General features: G+C 53.7%; 2 protein-coding genes across 6 annotated transcripts; one reads left to right on the forward strand and one right to left on the reverse strand.

Annotated features, from left to right (window-relative positions):
* The first annotated feature begins 783 nt into the window (after nucleotides 1–783).
* On the forward strand, nucleotides 784–14,704 carry Dbnl (drebrin like). 5 transcript variants are annotated; one of them, XM_006972983.4, is made up of 13 exons: nucleotides 784–960; nucleotides 5,860–5,915; nucleotides 7,639–7,751; nucleotides 8,341–8,415; nucleotides 9,432–9,578; nucleotides 10,713–10,790; nucleotides 10,984–11,135; nucleotides 11,228–11,279; nucleotides 11,606–11,699; nucleotides 11,968–12,063; nucleotides 12,162–12,271; nucleotides 12,975–13,080; nucleotides 13,580–14,704. In XM_006972983.4, the coding sequence occupies exons 1-13, from the start codon at nucleotides 878–880 to the stop codon at nucleotides 13,717–13,719; spliced, it is 1,302 nt and encodes a 433-aa protein (XP_006973045.1). In that variant the 5' UTR covers nucleotides 784–877; the 3' UTR covers nucleotides 13,720–14,704. The 5 variants fall into 5 exon arrangements, with proteins under 5 accessions (XP_006973045.1, XP_006973046.1, XP_076402002.1 ...); XM_006972984.4 differs by having other exon boundaries at nucleotides 802–960; nucleotides 11,231–11,279; XM_076545887.1 differs by lacking the exon at nucleotides 7,639–7,751 and having other exon boundaries at nucleotides 813–960; nucleotides 11,231–11,279.
* Nucleotides 14,705–15,324: 620 nt separating this feature from the next.
* Pgam2 (phosphoglycerate mutase 2) lies at nucleotides 15,325–17,458 on the reverse strand. The gene is made up of 3 exons (XM_006972985.3): nucleotides 16,947–17,458; nucleotides 16,674–16,854; nucleotides 15,325–15,531 (listed from the first exon to the last, which is right to left on the reverse strand). Exons 1-3 carry the CDS (start codon nucleotides 17,358–17,360, stop codon nucleotides 15,365–15,367), a joined length of 762 nt encoding a protein of 253 aa, XP_006973047.1. The 5' UTR covers nucleotides 17,361–17,458; the 3' UTR covers nucleotides 15,325–15,364.
* Nucleotides 17,459–17,978: the final 520 nt, after the last annotated feature.

A 17,978-nucleotide genomic window follows, 5' to 3' on the forward strand; every position in this document is an offset into this window, starting at 1 on the left:
CACCAGCGCCCCATTCTTGCAACATTTTAAATGTAGTAACTTTTACTTTCATTTCTCTTGCTGTGATAAAAATACCCTGACAAAAAGCAATTTATAGAAGAAAGGGCTTATTTTAGTTTACAGTTACAGATTATGATCCATCACAGGGACGTTCGGGCAACTATTTTTGAAGAAAAGTTGAGTTCACAAAAAAACGAACCTTCTCTTCATTACCCCACTATCGAGCTAATTTTTTTTCTTTTAGATGATCTAGATGATGCCCAAGCCGACCTAGAACTCAAGTTTCTGCCTCTGCCTCCTGAGTGCTAGGATCACAGGCGCGTACCACCACGCCGGGTACCGCAGATTAAATTTCTTTTTTCTTTTTCAGTTCCCCCCACCCCACCCCCGCGTCCCCAGACAGGGTTTCTCGGTGTCCTGGAACTTGCTCTGTACACTACACCAAGCTAGTCTGAATTTAGGAGATCCACCTGCCTCTGCTTCCCGAGTGCTGGGATTAAAGGTGTGCGCCACAGGTTCAGGAGTACACGTCTGGAGAGACTTGGGAATCTAAACTTGCTCTCAAAATACACTAACCAAAACAAGAATGAGAAAAGAATAAGCCCGGTGCTCTGACTCAAGGTCGCGCCCTGGGGACTGCAGACGAGCACACAAGGACCCGCCCGCCTCTCCTGGATTCTAATTCACCAACAGCCACTCCACCTTAATTCCACCGGCAAACTAGCTCGCAAGTTCTCTACTTCCGCTTCCGGCCTCCTGGGCGCGGCTTCCGCAGTCCGAGGCAAGGCTTCCGGCCGCCCGGGGCGGAGCTTCCGGTCGTCTGCGGAGGCCGGTGGAAAGCTGAGGCTGCGGCATCGCTGGGAGCGTGGGGCGTGCCATGGCGGTGAACCTGAGCCGGAACGGGCCGGCGCTGCAGGAGGCCTACGTGCGCGTAGTCACCGAGAAGTCCCCGACCGACTGGTAGGCAGCGAGGCGGGTCCGGGGAGGCGCTGGAGCTGGAAGGTCCGGGCGCGGCGTGGCCGTGGGCTTGCCGGATCACCTGCCCGGCTCCCTGCACTCTAGCGAGGTGCTACCCCGCCCTCGCCACCGCTGTCCCCCAGCCGGACCCAGCGAAGACCCCCAGACCTTTCCTCTGCCGCCTAGTGGTCGGTTCTTCCCTGGGAGTCTCTTAGAGGTTTCTGCCTGGTTGGGATTGCTGTCCGCCAGGCTCTTCTTGCCTTTTCTGGGGCTTCCCTGGACAAAGGGGTCCCGCGCAGCTCCCCAGCTCCTTAGAGGGCGGAAGCTGCTCCCTGGCCTTTTAAACCCTGATTCAGGAATAGGCCTTGGAAGCGGTGCGACGGTGGGGTTGAGGTCATGAGCTCACAGTGAAGGTTCGGTCAGAGATGTCAGTGGTCTGAGTCCCTGGTCTCTTCGATCACATTTCTGAATTATAGGAAGGAGACTGAAAACGGGATACTGTCACCTGTTTGAGAAAGGCTCCACCACCCCAGGACATCCTCTGCTAGGCTGTCAGTGTTTCGGTTTCATCCTGCAGTTTGCTCGGGCTTTACAGTACTGGGAGCTTGGATCTGCAGTTTCAGGAGTGACCCTGCTGATACCCGACTCCACCCCCCCACCCCCACCCCCGCCTTCAGCTTTATGCATACCTGTGTATAGTAATTCTCTTTCACTTTCCCCACTTACTTAAATTGTTTCCACTAGTCAGTTTATGGGGCTTGTATTTCTGAGAAATACGTTGAGTATGGCAGGTTAAGGTAAACAAATTTTGGGGAAGACAAACTGCACCTTGGAGTTCTGGTAGAATGGCCACTACCCTGTGGTCAGCACTGAGGGGCATCATACTGGGTCTGCCCCGTTGAGTCTTCCATGGAGACTTCCCCTATTGCGTGGTCCTGTGATCTCTTCTTTTCTACTGCTTTGTATCTCTCCAATCTCCCTGCCCTTCAGTCTTCTCAGAAACCATCTCTGGGAGTGATACGCCCAGCCTAGCCAGCAGTGATCCTCCCCCATGCTACGTTGAGCTAGCTAGCTTGGTTGCTTTTGAGACAAAGCCTCACTGTAGCTCTGGCTGGCCCGGAACTCACTGTGTAGACCAGGTTGGCCTTGAGCTCACCTGCCTCTGTTTCCCAAGCCCTCATTACATCCCATGCTGGAATCACCTGCTCCACTTTGGTCAGGCATTGCCCTGGCTCATCCACTCGCTGTCCCTTCTGAGGGTGCAGAGCCTTCTCTTTCCTCACACAGGATTCATCTGCCCGACAGCCATGTCACTGCCAGGGTTCCTACAGCCCTGCAGACTGCCACTCCAGTTGAACGAGCCTCTGGCCTCCACCCTCACTGCCATAGCCATTTCAGTAGTTACTCAGCAAGATTGTGTGGCAGGTCCCCACTCGCTGAGAAAATATCTGAACCATCTCACTTCCCTGCCCATAACTAGCTTCCTGTTGCACTTTGAGTAAAGCCCAGAATCTTCCCCTGCCTGACCTGGTTCCTGTTGCACCTCCTGCTTGCTACACTGGCCACACCTGTTGACCACCCTTGTACCGAAGTCTTTCTCTTCCTCAAAATTGCAAGCTAGTTCCTCACCACAGCCTTTTATCTTACTGCTTCCATGAATGGAGCATTCTTCCACATCACTTGATGGCTTCTTGTCCTTCATATCTCTGCACTGAGGTTGTCTTCTCAAGGAGGCCTCCAGGATTCCTAATATGTGGACCATGTATATGCATGGTGCCTTCAGAGTCTGGAAGAGGTTGTGGAGTCCCCCAAAACTGAAGATATAGTCACCTTCTCATCTCCCCCAGTTTTACTTCCTTGTGATATAAATAAGATGCTTGCTGGAGACCTTCACAGAGTGAGTGAGTGAGTGAGTGTGTGTGTGTGTGTCTGTGTGTCTGTGTGTCTGTGTGTTCTTTATCTCTTCCCTAAAGTGGTGGGGTAGGCCTGTTTCTGTTCCCAGTGATTAGTTGTTACATTTTTGATGAATGGATTAAGCCATGTAGAAAAAGAAGTAGACTGTCAAAAAGAGATGATCTTCAGTTTGGTAGTCACAAAAGGCTCCACACAGAGCTGGTACGCTTACACTATAGGTCAGAGCTACAGCTTTAGTTCCCCATTGGTAGTCTAGTTTCAGCTTCCTCCCCAATGAGCTTGGTGTGACCTGTGCTCCTATGGTTCCTAATTCACCCTGTGCATACTTCACTCCCTGACAGCCGGTTAGCATTGGGTGTATGAATGTCTCTCCTGTCTGTCGGAGGGTGAATTCCATGGGGAGGACCTTCCAGGGAGCGTTCACAGCTGCAGCTCTGTCATCCGTACACACATCTGGAGAGGGACTGGATGATAAGATGCTTTCTTATTGTTCAAAGCCCAGTGCACTGTGCATCTTCACATTGATTTGAAAGAAGGGTGGAGCTTTGTCGGAGGTAAGAAAAAACCTCTGAACTGGAGTGTGTGTGTGTGTGTGTGTGTGTGTGTGTGTGTGTGTGTGTGTGTGTGCATTCACAGGTACAAATGGACATGAATGTGTGTGTGGAGGCCAGAGATCAATGTCAGTCTTCCTCAATCACTATCTGCCTTACTTTATTATTTTTTTTAAGATTTATTTTTATTTTGTGTGTATGAGTGTTTGTCTACATGTATGTGTACCATGTGTATGCCTGGTGCCTGTGGAAGCCAGAAGAGGATGTGGGTCCCCTAAAACTGAATTTACAGATAGTTGTGAGTCACATATAAGTGATGGGAACCAAACCTGGGTCCTCAGCAAGAGCAGACAGGGCTCTTTCTAGCCACTAAGTTCTGCTTTCTTTGGCCCTACTGTTTTTTGAGAGAGAGGGTCTCATTCACCTCCTCACTAATTTTGCTAGACTGGGTGGCCAGGAAGCTCCAGGTTCTGTCTGTCTGTCTCCCCAGCACAGGGGTTATGAGCACTGTACCTGGCTTTCTCATGGGAATGAGGGGTGGCCCTCAGGTCCTCAGACTTTGCATAACAAGCTACTTCCTCAGTCTTGATAGGTTTCTGTTTCATTTGAGCCAGTATGTTACCATGTAGTCCAGGCTGGCCTTGAACTTAGGATCTACCTGCCTCTGCCTCCATCCCTGCCTCCTGGTGCTGGGGTTACCAAGCATGTGCCACTGTGCCTAGCTTGAACGGAAAAACATTCCTGAAGGTAGTTTCGAATAGAACACAGGAGAAAGTGTGTGAGGTTGGAGGCCTCTCCGCCCCAGACACCAAGCAGGTCTTTGTTTGCCTGCTAGATCCCTTCTGTCCTCTGCCGCCTCTTCCAGTCCCCCTGCCCTGACAGCCAGGCTCATCACCAAGAGGAAGGGACTTGTTCCTTCCAGAGAGCTCTACCAATTCGGGCTGAATATCAAATGTGCCTCCCAGGTCATTGTCCTTGTGGACTGGGTCTGTGCTCTGGGCAGTCCTCTGTTCTAGGAAGCAGCATCGCCTTCCTGGTGACCTGTCTGCAGCCCTACCTGCTGGGTCTTTCTCACTGACTCTCAGGATATGCCCTTGCCATGGCATTGACGACCTCTTCTGTCTGCCTGCCTCTCGGGCTGAGAGACAGCAGAGAGATCTGCTGTCACCTGGTCAGTCCCTGTACCTCATGTCTGTCGGCCCTGCTGGGGTTGTAAGTGTTCGTGCTAATGTCAGGGCCAGTGTTGTGACCCTCAGGTACAGCTTGCCCGTGTGAAAGCACCTCTTCAGGATTGTTCTCCTCCATTCTGGTCAGTTGACTTCCATAGCCCAGACTAAACACTCACCATCTTTCCTCACTGCGGCTAGAGAGCCAGTTTATGAGCTCAAGTCATCTACAGAGTCTTAAGAATAGTTCCACACACCAAGCTTGGTGTCCACGTCGATGTAAGGCTCTGCTGGATGGAAAACATGCCTATGGGCAACTGTTCATTAGAGGCTTGCTAGATCAGTGAGAGAGAGAGAGAGAGAGAGAGAGAGAGAGAGAGAGAGAGAGAGAGAGAGAGAGAGAGAGAGATTTATAAATAAATGCAGAGTGCTCTCTCTGCATGTACACCTTTATGGTAGAAGAGGGCATCAGATCCCACTGTAAATGATTGATTGTGAGCCACCATGTGGGTGCTGGGAATTGAACTCAGGTCCTCTGGAAAAGCAGCCAGTGCTCTTAACTACTGAGCCATCCCTCTAGTCCCTGTTTGTTTGATTTTCAAGACAGAGTTTCTCTGTGTAACAGCCCTGGCTGCTCTGGAACTCCCACTGTAGACCAGGCTGGCTTTGAACTCACAGAGATCCACCTGCCTCTGCCTCCTGTTTGCTGGGATCAAAGGTATGCACCACCACTGCCCAGCTTGGATCAGTGGTCTTAACTGGGATTCAGTATTATGTCATCTGTTTTCTGTTGCTGTATATGCCTAGTAAAGTGCATGTTTGCCAGGAGAGTCTCCAGACAGGAAGACCTCTGCCCCGCCCACAGGCTATAGAAGCAGGGCCGATGCACTCAGGAGTACCCAAAGCATCTTTCTCCTTCCTGCTTCTCCTCCTTTAGCTGTTTGGATTCAGGTACATGTAGACATATTTTGCCTTTTGAAGTTTATGCGCCCACAAGCCAGCTGAGTATTTTGTTCTTGAGTGTGTAGAAAGAGCACACAGCTCTGCAGCTCGAATCTTCCTCTAAATAGATGTATGTGTGTCCTTCCCCAGTCCCCATGGCTTTCTCTCAAGGGGAGTCCCGCGGCCAGCTGGCCTCAGAGGAGCCTGCTGAGCTCCCATGTGGCAAGACGGAGCAGGGCACAGCGGAGCCCATGCCTGCCGTGGTAGGTGCGGTGAGGCACACCGAGCCCCGGGTGCTGGCCACTGAGCCCGCCTGTGTTTCCTTTCAGGGCTCTCTTTACCTATGAAGGCAACAGCAATGACATCCGTGTGGCAGGCACAGGGGGTGAGTATGAACCCAAACAGGCTCTCGGCACCAGGAGAGAAGAGAGACACAAAAGAGCGAGACGGTGACTAGCCCTGGGCTGTCTGAGCTGACATTTAAGCCATCACAGGAGCAGGAAGGGGACTCAGGCATCACCTTTCTCCAGCTCAGCTACAATGACCCCTCCCCCAGTGGAGTTTTCCTGCAGACCTTTTACTGAGCTAGCTCCATTCGGGACTACTACTGATCTGAGTGTGGACCAGAGTCAGGTCAGCCATGACACGCATTCCTCTCTGGCTGTCCTTGGCCAGGCCAGGCCAGTGCTGCTGTCTTAAGAAGCAGTCCGCCCTCCAGCTTATGGGCAGCACTTGTCCAGGGCACTGCAGATTGTGGGTGCCAGTCTTCAAGCTGGTGCAGGTGAAGGCCCACATAACGTGTTCTCTGATTCTGTCCTGCCCTGGTCTTGGGCAACTACATGCAAGGGCCTGGCCCTCATTTGGGGGGTGGGGGGCAGTATTGCTGCAAGTGGTCATGGGGACCTTGTCTGTAGAGTACTGGCTTTTGGCCACCCCTGGGAGAAACAGGCAACTCAGTTGAGCCAGAGATGCCTGAAGTATAAGGCAGCCCTGGAGTTGAAACCCTTGACTCTCCCATGCTCGGGCCTAGCATGACTGTCTTTGGGGGCCTACCTGACCACTCTCCACTCTCAGCTCAAGGGAGTGCCTGGAACACGCCCTCTGCTCCAGCAAATGAGAGTGTGGTTTTAGTCACTGTTGTTGATAGAAAAGTCCTTTCTGCTGTGAGCGGTTCTTGCTGATGCATCCTCTTTCTAGAATCGCCACCGATTGGTGGTCATCTCACGTGACCTTGTAGGTGCCTGAGAACTGCAGATATCAGCAGTGGGAGCTTCCTGCCTGCACAAAGCAGGACTGTTGCTCATCAGAATGCTGAGTGCCCTGGGTTCTGTGGGCCCCTGCAGCTGAAATGGCTGACCCAGCGTCTGCCGTGACCCGGGAAGTTTAAAGACTCAGGCACAGTGTCAGGGAGAACGGCTTAGGGCAGCTCATCCTGACCCCAACCAGACTGTGAGGGTTTTAACTGTGTCTTTGGGATGTTCCCAAAAGTCTGCCTCTGGTGGCCCTGGAGCCTGAGTGGACATGGAGTTGTTGACAAGGGAACACTAGTAGGCCTGTTGTCCCAGGTCTCTTCCCTTTAGTGTAGTAGGTGCACATCTGGAACCCCAGCACTCAGGAGACAGAGGCAGGTGGGTGGATCTCTGAGTTCACAGTTCCAAGACAGCCGGGCCCATACAGAGAGACTTGTCTCAAAAACAAAAACGAAAGAAAAGTGAATATAGTAAAAAAGGCTTTTTTTAATTTCTAATTTCCTTCTCAGTTTGGAGAAGTGGTTTTAAAAAACAAAAACAAACTATTGCGGGTCAAGTGGGGGCGGGCACCTAACATGCTCATCAGAAATGCACTTTCTTGGGTCCCTCCTGCTCTACTGAGTCAGCTGAGTGAGATTGGGACTCAAGAATCTGATGATTTATGTTTGTTTACTTTATTGCTTACTATTTTGTGGTGCTGGAGATCGAAGCCAGGCACTCTGCCACTAAGCTGCATAGTCATCCTCAGGAGTTTGACTTTAAGCTTGGCTCCCAGAATGATTCTGCGGCAGGTGGGGCGAGCACTGGGGTGGGGGGTGGGGCCAGAGGCTGCCTCTGAGCCTCGCTGTGACTCTGCAGAGGGAGGCCTGGAGGAGCTGGTGGAGGAACTCAACAGCGGGAAGGTGATGTACGCCTTCTGCAGGGTGAAGGACCCCAACTCTGGCCTGCCCAAGTTTGTCCTCATCAACTGGGTATGTGGATTCCTCTCCGACACACGGAGAACAGAGTGTGTGACTGCACCACTCGGGAGGTCACAGAACTGTTAGTTAAAAATGGGGGAATGAGCAGAGTAGACCGTCCATTTATTGTGAACCGAGGAATAAATGGCTTTGCTTGGGATTCACCCCCCACGCTCAGAATGATTCCTGCAGGATGGAGTAGAAATTATTACAAGAAAATCTAAAAAGAAAGAAAAATCTCCGCCCTGTGATGGCTCTGGAGGAGAGGCCTTGGTGGGGTTCAGGAGCCTTGGGAATAGAGAGATAGGAGCTCCAACAGAGTAGATAGATGCCCCTAGCTGGGGACCAGGAGTGTTTGAGGAATCCCCCAACTTGGGAAGCCAGCAGCCATGCTTCTCAAAGAACACCCTGAGCTCCTTGGAAAAGAGGACTGATCTCATCTATGTGACTCATTATGGAGAATGGCTTTGGCTTTGGCGGGGAGGGGGGGGAGGGAGGATCTTTTAGGAGCGATAGGGAAACTGTTGGGTTCCTAGGAATTGTGGGCCAGGAAGTGGCTTTGGAGGAGGCCTGGGTCACGCTGTCTGTGCTTGTGTTGCAGACAGGCGAGGGTGTGAATGATGTGCGGAAGGGAGCATGCGCCAACCATGTCAGCACCATGGCCAACTTCCTGAAGGTGAGGCTGAGCCAAGCCCTGCCGGGGCCTTGCAGGGTCCAGTACTCTAGATTCCTGAGTACAGGTGAACTGGAAGGGGGCTGGAGTCGGGAGCAGGGCCATGACTAATGTTCTGGCTGGCCTGCAGGACGTGGGCAAAGCCACCTCTGCCTGGCTTCAGTGGGGCAAATAAGGACCACTCCAGCACGGACCCAGTGGGCAGGGCTGAGCCCCGGGTTCTGCTTTGTTGACTGCTCTGTCTGAATGGTTTAGCAGTGTCCGGCATAATGACCCACCCTTTAATCCCAGCCCTCAGGAGGCTGAGGCAGGCAGATTCTTTGAGTTTGAGGCCTGCTAGGGCTACCTAGTGAGACCTTGTCTCATAAAACTAAAAAAGAAAACAGGGAAAAGGTGAGCAGCAGTAGCGGGACTTGAAGGAACAAGCCCCGATGCCCCTGCCCCGTGTGTCCCTCTGGGGCATCCCTCTGCTGGCCATTTACACAAGCATTGGTGTCACGATCCTGCAGCTGTAATCCTTTGCAATTTCAGAGGCACTTCTGCCACAGTTAATTTATAATTCAGTTGTCAGCTGACTTTACATTTCCTTGGTTCCCGGCAAGGAGACTTGAGACTGATTTCTGTTTCTGCCAACATGGCTTTAGACATACCTTCGTTCTTCCACCATGAAAAAAGAAGACTTTTTCATTAAGTTTTACATTATTTTTTGCAGTGTGGAGAGCAAACCCAGATTCTCACATGCTGCCTAGTACTTGTGGGTTACTCGGTGAACTTCCAAGCACATTAGCTGTATAGTCTAATACAACTAGCGAGTTCTCATTGACTAGATGGAAGGTGCCTGAGCATCTGTTGAACTGCAGCAGGAGCTGTGTAGCATCCACGGGGAGAGCTGAGCCTTGGTGTCTCCTGACACTAGTCTTGGGTGCAGTGGTGGCCTTTGCTAGATGGACAGATAGGAGTTCGGCCTGTCCTCTCCAAAGCTCGCAAGGCTTCTGTTTGAAGTGCTGCTTCTGCTCTAGGGCGCCCATGTGACCATCAATGCTCGGGCTGAGGAGGATGTGGAGCCTGAGTGCATCATGGAGAAGGTTGCCAAGGCCTCTGGGGCCAACTACAGCTTCCATAGGGAAAGCAGCTGCTTCCAGGATACAGGCCCTCAGGCCCCAGTGGTGAGTGCTGCCCTGACATGGACCTTTCTCCATGCCCGAGAGCAGGGGACCAGAGATGTAGCTTCTAGTGTCTGGGTAACTACGTCCTTCTGCCTGGCATCTTTAGATGGTAGTCCTAAGCCCTGATGGGCACCAGTGCCACTAGCTTGGCTGTTCTAGAGCCGGCCTGTGGCAGAGGCTCTTCAGCAACCGTGAATCTACAGCTGTGATAGTCTAATAACCCCAGAGGTGCGGCGTCAGCGTGACTTAGACGGTCCTGGTAGTAGCCATTGTGGAGAGCTTCTGGTGGCTTTAGTGCAGAGCCTGAAACCACACAGGCCTGTGACTCCGACATCATGTAGAGCTCATGGCTGCACACCGCTTCTTAGTCATACAATTGGGACCCATGGTGATTCTTCTGGATGCCCTTAGCAGTCAGCTGTCTGAGGAGCAGTCTGCTTTAGAACTGCCAGGAGTCTGGGATAAAAACCCTTTCCTGTCCCCGTCGGTGAGGACCAGTTGCCTCTTCAAACACACATGTATGTGGATGCACACCCTGTGTTCTCAGGATGCCATGTCCTTCCTGGATGGTCTCTGAGGGCTTTTGTTGTCTTGTTTTAAAGATGTCTTTTATCTTTATGTATAATGTGTATGGGGTTTTGCCTGCATGTATGTCTGTGCACTACATGTATGTGCACTGTGCTTGCAGAGGCCAGAAATGGGCACCAGATCCTCAGGTGTCTTGAGTTACAGACAGCTCCTCCATGGGAGTCCTGGGCAGCTGGGCCCTCTTTCCAGTACTTGTTCTGTTTTTTTTTTTTTTTTTTTTTGTTTTGTTTTGTTTTGTTTTTTTTGTTTTTGAGACAGGGCCTTGCTCTGTAGGCCAAGCTGGCCTTGAACTCAAGATCCTTCTGCCTCGGCCTCCCGGGTGCTGGGACTGCAGGTGTGTACTGCCACACCCAGCCCCTAGACTTTTTTCTGAACATCTTGGTTTGTCTCCTTGTGGGCGGTAGGCCAGGCTCCCCTGGGCCTGCCAGGTGCAGCCCTCATAGGTTTCACCTGCTTTCTAGAGCTGGCAAATTCCCTTTCCCTGCCCCACCGCATGCCTGGCCGTCCGCATGGGGCCAGACCTCTCGTGTACTGTGTCCTCTCTAGGGTTCTGTGTACCAGAAGACCAACGCCATGTCTGAGATCAAGAGGGTTGGCAAAGATAGCTTCTGGGCCAAAGCCGAGGTGAGTGCTGTCGTGGTGGGGACAGGCACACTGGCGGCCGCTCTCCTGGGCAGTAACTAGTTAAACTGAAGGCATGTGTGAGTTAAGTCCCGGTGCATGATGGGCGGTAGTGTCCCAGTCCCTGGCGGGGTTTGAGGCCGGGGTTTGAGGCCGAGGGCGCTGCCCGTGGCTGAGGGCCCAGCTCCCTCTGCAGAAGGAAGAGGAGAACCGCCGTCTCGAGGAGAAGCGGCGGGCTGAAGAGGAGCGGCAGCGGCTGGAGGAGGAGCGGCGGGAGCGGGAGCTGCAGGAGGCTGCCCGCCGTGAGCAGCGCTACCAGGAACAGCAGAGGTCCTCTGGACCCCCCAGGTTAGCCCATCATGCACCGGGGCGGGAGTGCTGAGGGACCAGCACGAGGGGCTGCTGACAAGCCTCAGCCCTCCTAATCTCGGTCCTTCCAGCAGGACATGTGAGCGGGAGCAGGAAGTGGCCTCGAGGAGCAGGCAGCAGTGGGTGAGTCGTGGGAGTCTCTTGTTCTCAGACAAAGGCTTAGCTCCGACCTCTAACCTCTACAGTCAACCTGAGGCGCATCTGTGCACATCAGAGAACCAGTGGGGGGCGGGGGAGCCAGGACAGAAGCTTTTGGCATTGGCTTGAAGCCTCCCATCTTAGGAGAGGCCCTGTGAGCTCCTCGGCTTCCTGTTCCCCATTCTCACCCACCCTACACACACCTCACACAGAGTTGAGGGCCTGCTTTCTGAGGTGGGGGCAGTCAGGTGTGAAGCCGTGGGGTTCTCATTCACCGCTGGGGTCAAAGCATGCTTCTGTGTTTCTCCCAGGAGTCTGCTGGGCAGCAGGCCCCACACCCACGAGAGATTTTCAAGCAGAAGGAAAGGGCTATGTCCACCACCTCTCTCTCCAGCTCTCAGCCAGGTGAGACCTCTGGGCCTGGCCACAAAACAGGGTGGACTGAGGGGAAGCCCATGCAGGGGCCTCCAAGGCGTGTTTTAAAGGGTGGCCCTTTTGTCCTGCATTAGTGACCCCTAAAGGACATCAGGGCTCTGCTGCCCACAGCTTTACCACACAGCCCCGAACCCTGGGGTCTTGACTGCGCTATCCACGGCCCTGCTTCAGGGCTGTAGACTGCAGGTGTCAGATCCGAAGTAATGCACGTGGTACTTTTACTTTCTGGGTCGTTCAGGCAAGCTGAAGAGCCCCTTCCTGCAGAAGCAGCTCACTCAGCCGGAAGCCGCCTATGGCAGAGAGCCAACGCCCACTGTCTCAAGGCCCGGAGCAGGCAAGCCCTTTGCGACCTTGTCCAGCCTGGAGGGGATGCTGATTGAGGAGGGGGCTGTTGTAGGGAGGTGGTCACGTCCTGCTCTGTCCTTTGCCCAGGTGCCTGTGAGGAGCCAGCACCTAGCCCTCTGTCTTCGGCCCAGACAGAAGAGGAGGCCACATACGAAGAACCTCCGGAGCAGGACACCCTCTACGAGGGGTCTCCACTGGTGGGTTCCTGGTGGAGCGTGGGACAGGCCTGAGTTTCCTGTGGCACGTTTTGGGGCGCTAGGGGTGCTTGTTTTTTCTGTTTGTTTCTGAGTTGTTGGGCCTGCGTACATGCGTGTGTGGGGTGCCTGTGTGGGGTGCCTGTGGAGGCCGGAAGGTACACCTAGAGTTACAGTGTGAGCTGCCGCCCTCTGCAAGAGCGGCCAGTGCTCTTAACTACTGAACCATCTTTCCAGCCCTTTACAGACAGGGTCTCACTGTGTAGCCTTCAACTGGGATCCTCTTGACACAGCCTTCCTGAGTAAGGGCATTGCCCCATGAACAGCGTAGATTAGTTTTGTGGCATGGATGGTAGAATCCAAGGCCTTGAGCATGGTAGACAAGCAACCTGCCAGCTAGTAGACTCATTGGCCTTGGGGCCACACTGTGCTTTAGGGTGCGTGGGCCAGTGCTCCTGGGTAGTTGATGTTAGATGCCGAGAGCTCCTTGCAGTCCGTGGCTGGAGGGATTTGTGGGCTCCCTTTGGGATGAGAGCCCTGCGTGCTGCAAGTGTACCAGGCAGCATTGCCCTGGCCCCAAAGATCCCCCCCTCCTACATTTTGTGCCCTTCTTCTCCCCCCCCCCCCCCCCCCCCGACTCCCAGCTTCATCTGAGCTCGGGTGAAGGCTGAGTCTGGGGTAATGCCATCTTTCTCACTTCTGACAGGCACAGCAGCAAGAGGCTGGCTCTGTACACATTGACAACTACATGCAGGGCCAGGGCATCAGTGGGCAAGGGCTATGCGCCCGGGCCTTGTACGACTACCAGGCAGGTGAGATTCCCCCAGCTGACCATCACAGGTCACGAATCAAGAATGTGTATAGGGGCTTTATGGGGGTTGGCCCGAGGGTGTCTGAAAGAAGAGATGGAAGGCCCCCTGGAGTGGGAATGCCCATGGCATTGGTACGTCTGTCCTAAACAGCATGTGCCTCCAGTTACCTGCCCTCCATCCACTGGCAGGGATCCCTATGGCTGTCCTTGTTGTAGACCTTCCAGGTCTGATCAGACAAGTGAGGCCTGGATGTTGACTCCCAGCCTTCAGGGGGTGGGAGGGCGGGGGGTTGTGGATCTACCTTTTACAGGAGTGCTCTGTAGAAAGCTGTGCAGTTCCCGTCACCCTGGTGCCGTCAGGCTGGGTGGCAGTGGGCTGTTTTTGAGGAGGACGCAGGGCTCTGAGCTTTAGAGCAGGAAAGGCTGGGCTCCCTGGGGACCGACCGGTGAGGGGTGTGGCAAGGCACTGAGATGCCATCCCTCTGCTTCCTTTCCTGCAGCTGATGACACAGAGATCTCCTTTGACCCTGAGAACCTAATCACTGGCATCGAGGTCATTGATGAAGGCTGGTGGCGTGGCTATGGGCCTGATGGCCACTTTGGCATGTTTCCTGCCAACTACGTGGAGCTCATAGAGTGAGGCTGAGGCCTGTCTTCCTTCTCTACTGGAAGTGGCTTCCTTGTTGTGAAAAGAAGAGGCCTAAGAGTCACTGTGTGGCACTCTTCTAGGAATGGAACTTCAGTGCGGACAAGGCTCCCTCTGCCTTGAGTGCTCTGTTACCCCAGATGGAGCAGAATCCCACTGCTCCCCCAAATGCTTACCACAGCCTCCAGGACCTCCTACCGACTCACACTTGACCCCAGTGGGGATGGCGTATTGAGCCAAGCTTAACCTGTGGCCAGCTCCTGGGTGACCTCTGTCCAAGGAGGGCAGCACTGAGAAGGGAGGGTCAGAGCAGAGACATCAGGGGCCACATCTGCATTTCCTTTCTCTGTGTGGCTTCTGAGGGTGGCAGCTACAGCTGTGTAGAAAGGCCCTTGGGAATCATGAACTTAAGAAAATTGCTTTTAGCGGAATCTTGACCAAAGTCAGAGTAGACCATGACGGTTTTGACAGCAGGGAAGCTGTCTTACTGGGGGCTTCCCTCCCTCCCTCCACTTCTGTCCCCATGTCTGTGCTGCGGGAAGAAGGGATGGGATGACCAAGCTCCCATCTCGGGGAACGTGAAAAATCAAAGACATGACATGTACCATATGGCTCACTCAGTGTCTGCTGGCTCCGCCCATCTGTGTCCGATAACTAAGAATGCAGTGAGGTCCACAGCTCGTCTGCCCCACTTCTGATCTAAATGGGAAGAAACCCCAACCTGGGGTGTCTCTGCATTGTACCTGAGTGTGCAGATGTGTGTTTATACATTATGTACCCTCAGACAGACTCTGGCTGTTTAGCCTCCTATAATGGCATGGTGGTATGTGCCTTTAACCCCAGCACTCAGGAGGCAGAGGCAGGTGCATCTCTGTGAGTTCAAAGCCAGCCTAGTCTTTATAGTTCCTGGACAGCCCGAGCTGCATAGTCTCAGTCTCAAAAAGAGGGGCGGGGTATATAAATGATAAGATGTAACTGATGTCGGAGCCTTCCTGCATTTCAGTTCTAGAAGAGGCCACTGCTGCACAGTTGGTCCAGCACTCATCTGCCTGGAGATGCTGGGTGGATGTACTTGACTCCCAGACTTACCCACTAGCAGCCTGGCGTGGAGGTGCCCAGGGGGATCCACCAGGCTGTGGTCAAACCTACTGCCTCCCCATCTCCTGCCTGTCCTTAGGCTTTGTGGTGACCACAGTAGGCCATGAAGGCCCTATGAGCTTAGTCTGGAGGCCTAGTCCAATAGGTTTGTCCTTGCTGGGAGGTACATTTAGCATGCCATTTAAGAGGTCACAGGGATAGCAGAAAGCCACCCTGAAGGAAGCTGGTGAAGAGTCACACTTCCTGTTTCTCATGGAGAAGACCAAGTCACATTGCTTTTCTCCCTAATACAACCAAGTGACTCTAGAGCTGCAGGGTCACCACAGGGGATTGGTCACACTACAGAGGGTATGCCGAGTCCTGATTTAGCCCCAAATAGCCAGAGATGGATCCTGGACTTGTGCCTCCATTGACGTTGGCTTAGGGATAGCTGCAGCCCTGGACCTGGGAGTCCTCGTGACTAAGAGTCGAGCTGTGCAGACCAGGCCTGGCCGTGCTACACTTGGCACTGCAGAAGTAACTTTATTGCCCACGTCCACCCTCACTTTGCCTTGCCCTGGGCAGCAACAGCTTCCATGGCCTTGCGAACTGTCTCTTCGTCTCCCAGGAACCTCATGGGCTTGGTAGGCTTCATCGCCTGGTCCAGCTCATACACGATGGGGATTCCCGTGGGCAGGTTCAGTTCCATGATAGCCTGATCTGACATCCCTGGAGCAAAGGAACAGTGTTCTTAGCCACTTCCACCCAATTCATAGAGTATGACCTTTGGTACTGGGGTGCTGCCAGTTAACCCATCCCTGAGAGCAAGGCCACAGAAGTGTGCCTAAAGGTCAAAGCAGATCTGCATACAGAAATAGCGTGGCAGCAAGACAACATCCCCCTGAATAGCTGTGACCTGAGTGCTACTACGCATGCTCTCAGCCCAGGGTGAATTGGCCAGACTAAAGAGGGTTGGGAAGAGTGTCATTTTAGAGGTTCTAAATTTTGAGCAGGGGTGGAACAGGAAACCTGACCCTGCCTGCTCCTGCAGCCCCTGCCTGGAATAGCAATTCAACCTTTGCTGTTGCTATCAACCCGACCCAGCCAAGCAGGAGGCCCTGGGAGTGTTTCCTGGGGCATCCGGAGGAGCACTCCCCACGTACCTCTCCCCGCGAGCTGGAGAAATGGGCCACACCCAGCTCCTTTCCTAGGATCCCAGCAAGCCTAAAGGTCATCCAGAGTCTAATACAGACTTCTGATGTCCAAGACCCAGTTGGGGCCATAATTGGTGACCTCCCTGTGCCCACGTGGCTCCCCAAACCCGTCTGTCACCCCTTGCTCTTGAGTAGGAGCCCCCCCTACAAGCCTAAGATTGTTAAGTAGTTCCATAGCTCAGCACTGAGACTGCTTTTTGCCTAAAGAAGCAGTGGGGAGGGAGACGGGTTCAGCTTTGTGCAGGTGGGTGGGCTGTTTGTTGTAGCCTCCACCTGAGACGAAAGGACCTCCAATTAAAAAAAGAAAAGCCGGCAGCACCTTGCCAAGAGTTCTGTAGCAACTCAGGTGGCCTGTCTAGGGTTCGGCATGGCAGCATTTGGGGCTGACTGCACCGAGCTCCGGCCCTCTTTCCCTGTGGGTGCCTCAAGCCTCCTCTCGAGTCGGCTCCTGTGGGGCGGGTGGCTCAGCTGTGCAGACTAAACTGGCCATCTCCATCATAGCCCAGTATGTGCTGGAAGTGGATCAACAAAAATCCCTCTCGACTTTTAACCTCAATCTATTCCTGAGTCCCTCACATACGTAAAGTATCTGAAACAAGTCGGGGTGGTCGCCCTCACTGTTTTCTGTCTCACATCTTTCCTAAGGGTGATCCTCACCTTCTAGATGCTTCACAATGCCGCGAAGGCTGTTTCCATGGGCGGCAATAAGCACTCTTTTGCCAGCCTTAATCTTAGGCACTATCTCGTCGTTCCAGAAGGGCAGGGCCCGGGCAATGGTGTCCTTGAGGCTCTCACAGGTAGGCAGCTCCCCAGGCTTCAAATCGGCGTAACGCCGGTCCTGGGGAGAGGCACAGGGACATTTGCGGTGACTCACTGGGTCGCCCTCCCACCCAGGCTCCCAGCCCTGCAGCTTCCCAGCACCTGGCCCACCTTGCTGATGGTATTGTGGTAGGGGTGTTTCTCATCCATCGGGGGTGGCGGGGTGTCAAAGGAACGCCTCCAGATCTTCACCTGCTCCTCCCCGTGCTTTGCAGCTGTCTCCGCCTTATTGAGGCCGGTGAGGCCCCCATAATGCCGCTCGTTGAGGTGCCAGGTACGCACCACAGGCAGCCACATTTGGTCCGTAACATCCAGGATGGTCCAAAGGGTACGGATGGCCCGCTTGAGCACCGATGTGTAGCAGATGTCAAACTCCATCTTGGCATCTTTGATGGCATTGCCCCCCCGCTTGGCCTCCTCAGCCCCCTTCTCACTTAGTTCTGCATCAAACCAGCCACAGAAACGGTTCTCTTGGTTCCATGAGCTCTCACCATGGCGAACCATCACCACACGGTGGGTGCTCATGGTGGCAGGAGACAGAGGCGCTCCAGGTGACAGCAGCTTGCTTAGCCCCTTCAGCTTTATAACAGTTTTCCCAGCCCCCACCCCAGCCCTAACTGCCAATCAGCATTCCAGGAGGTGCAGGCAGGGGCAGGTGACCAGTAGTAGAACTGGGGGGTGGGGTGCAGTCCAAGGACTTAAAAATAGCCTACAAAACCATCGGCTCTGCCTGGGCTCAGATGACAAGTCCATAACGAGCTGGCGCCTGGGGCCAAGCTGGGTGGGGTAGACGTCGAGCCTGGGGTGTTCTCCGTGGAAATATTCCTTGACATCAGGGGCTTTCGGCGTCTCCCCCAGCCCTTTCCTGCGCAGGCAGAAACAAAACTCTCCCAGACCCACTTCTGATCTTTAAGATGGGGTTTAGCTATGTGGCCCAAGCTGCAATCCTCCTGCCTCAGCCTCTTAACACAATAAGACAAGCTCAGGCCTGTCTCAGAAAGGACCCTAATCTAATGTCAAAATCAGCCGAGGAGTGTGTGTACTAGTCGTCCATCTGAAGAGGTCAGTGCATGCGTTAATGTGTGTGTCTACAGCAGACGACTGTTCTCGGGCCCAGGTGCCTGTCTCAGCACACATGTGTTG

This window comes from Peromyscus maniculatus, chromosome 10, assembly GCF_049852395.1.
Source record: "Peromyscus maniculatus bairdii isolate BWxNUB_F1_BW_parent chromosome 10, HU_Pman_BW_mat_3.1, whole genome shotgun sequence".
Taxonomy (NCBI): Eukaryota; Metazoa; Chordata; class Mammalia; order Rodentia; family Cricetidae; genus Peromyscus; species Peromyscus maniculatus.

Coding starts and splice junctions, on each gene's coding strand:
- Dbnl (XM_006972983.4), top strand. CDS start 878: ATGGCGGTGAACCTGAGCCGGAACGGGCCGGCGCTGCAGGAGGCCTAC. Junction 961..5,859: donor GAGAAGTCCCCGACCGACTG/GTAGGCAGCGAG, acceptor GTTTCCTTTCAG/GGCTCTCTTTACCTATGAAG. Junction 11,136..11,227: donor AGGTCCTCTGGACCCCCCAG/GTTAGCCCATCA, acceptor CGGTCCTTCCAG/CAGGACATGTGAGCGGGAGC.
- Pgam2 (XM_006972985.3), bottom strand. CDS start 17,360: ATGAGCACCCACCGTGTGGTGATGGTTCGCCATGGTGAGAGCTCATGG. Junction 16,855..16,946: donor ACCACAATACCATCAGCAAG/GTGGGCCAGGTG, acceptor GCCTCTCCCCAG/GACCGGCGTTACGCCGATTT. Junction 15,532..16,673: donor CATTGTGAAGCATCTAGAAG/GTGAGGATCACC, acceptor CCTTTGCTCCAG/GGATGTCAGATCAGGCTATC.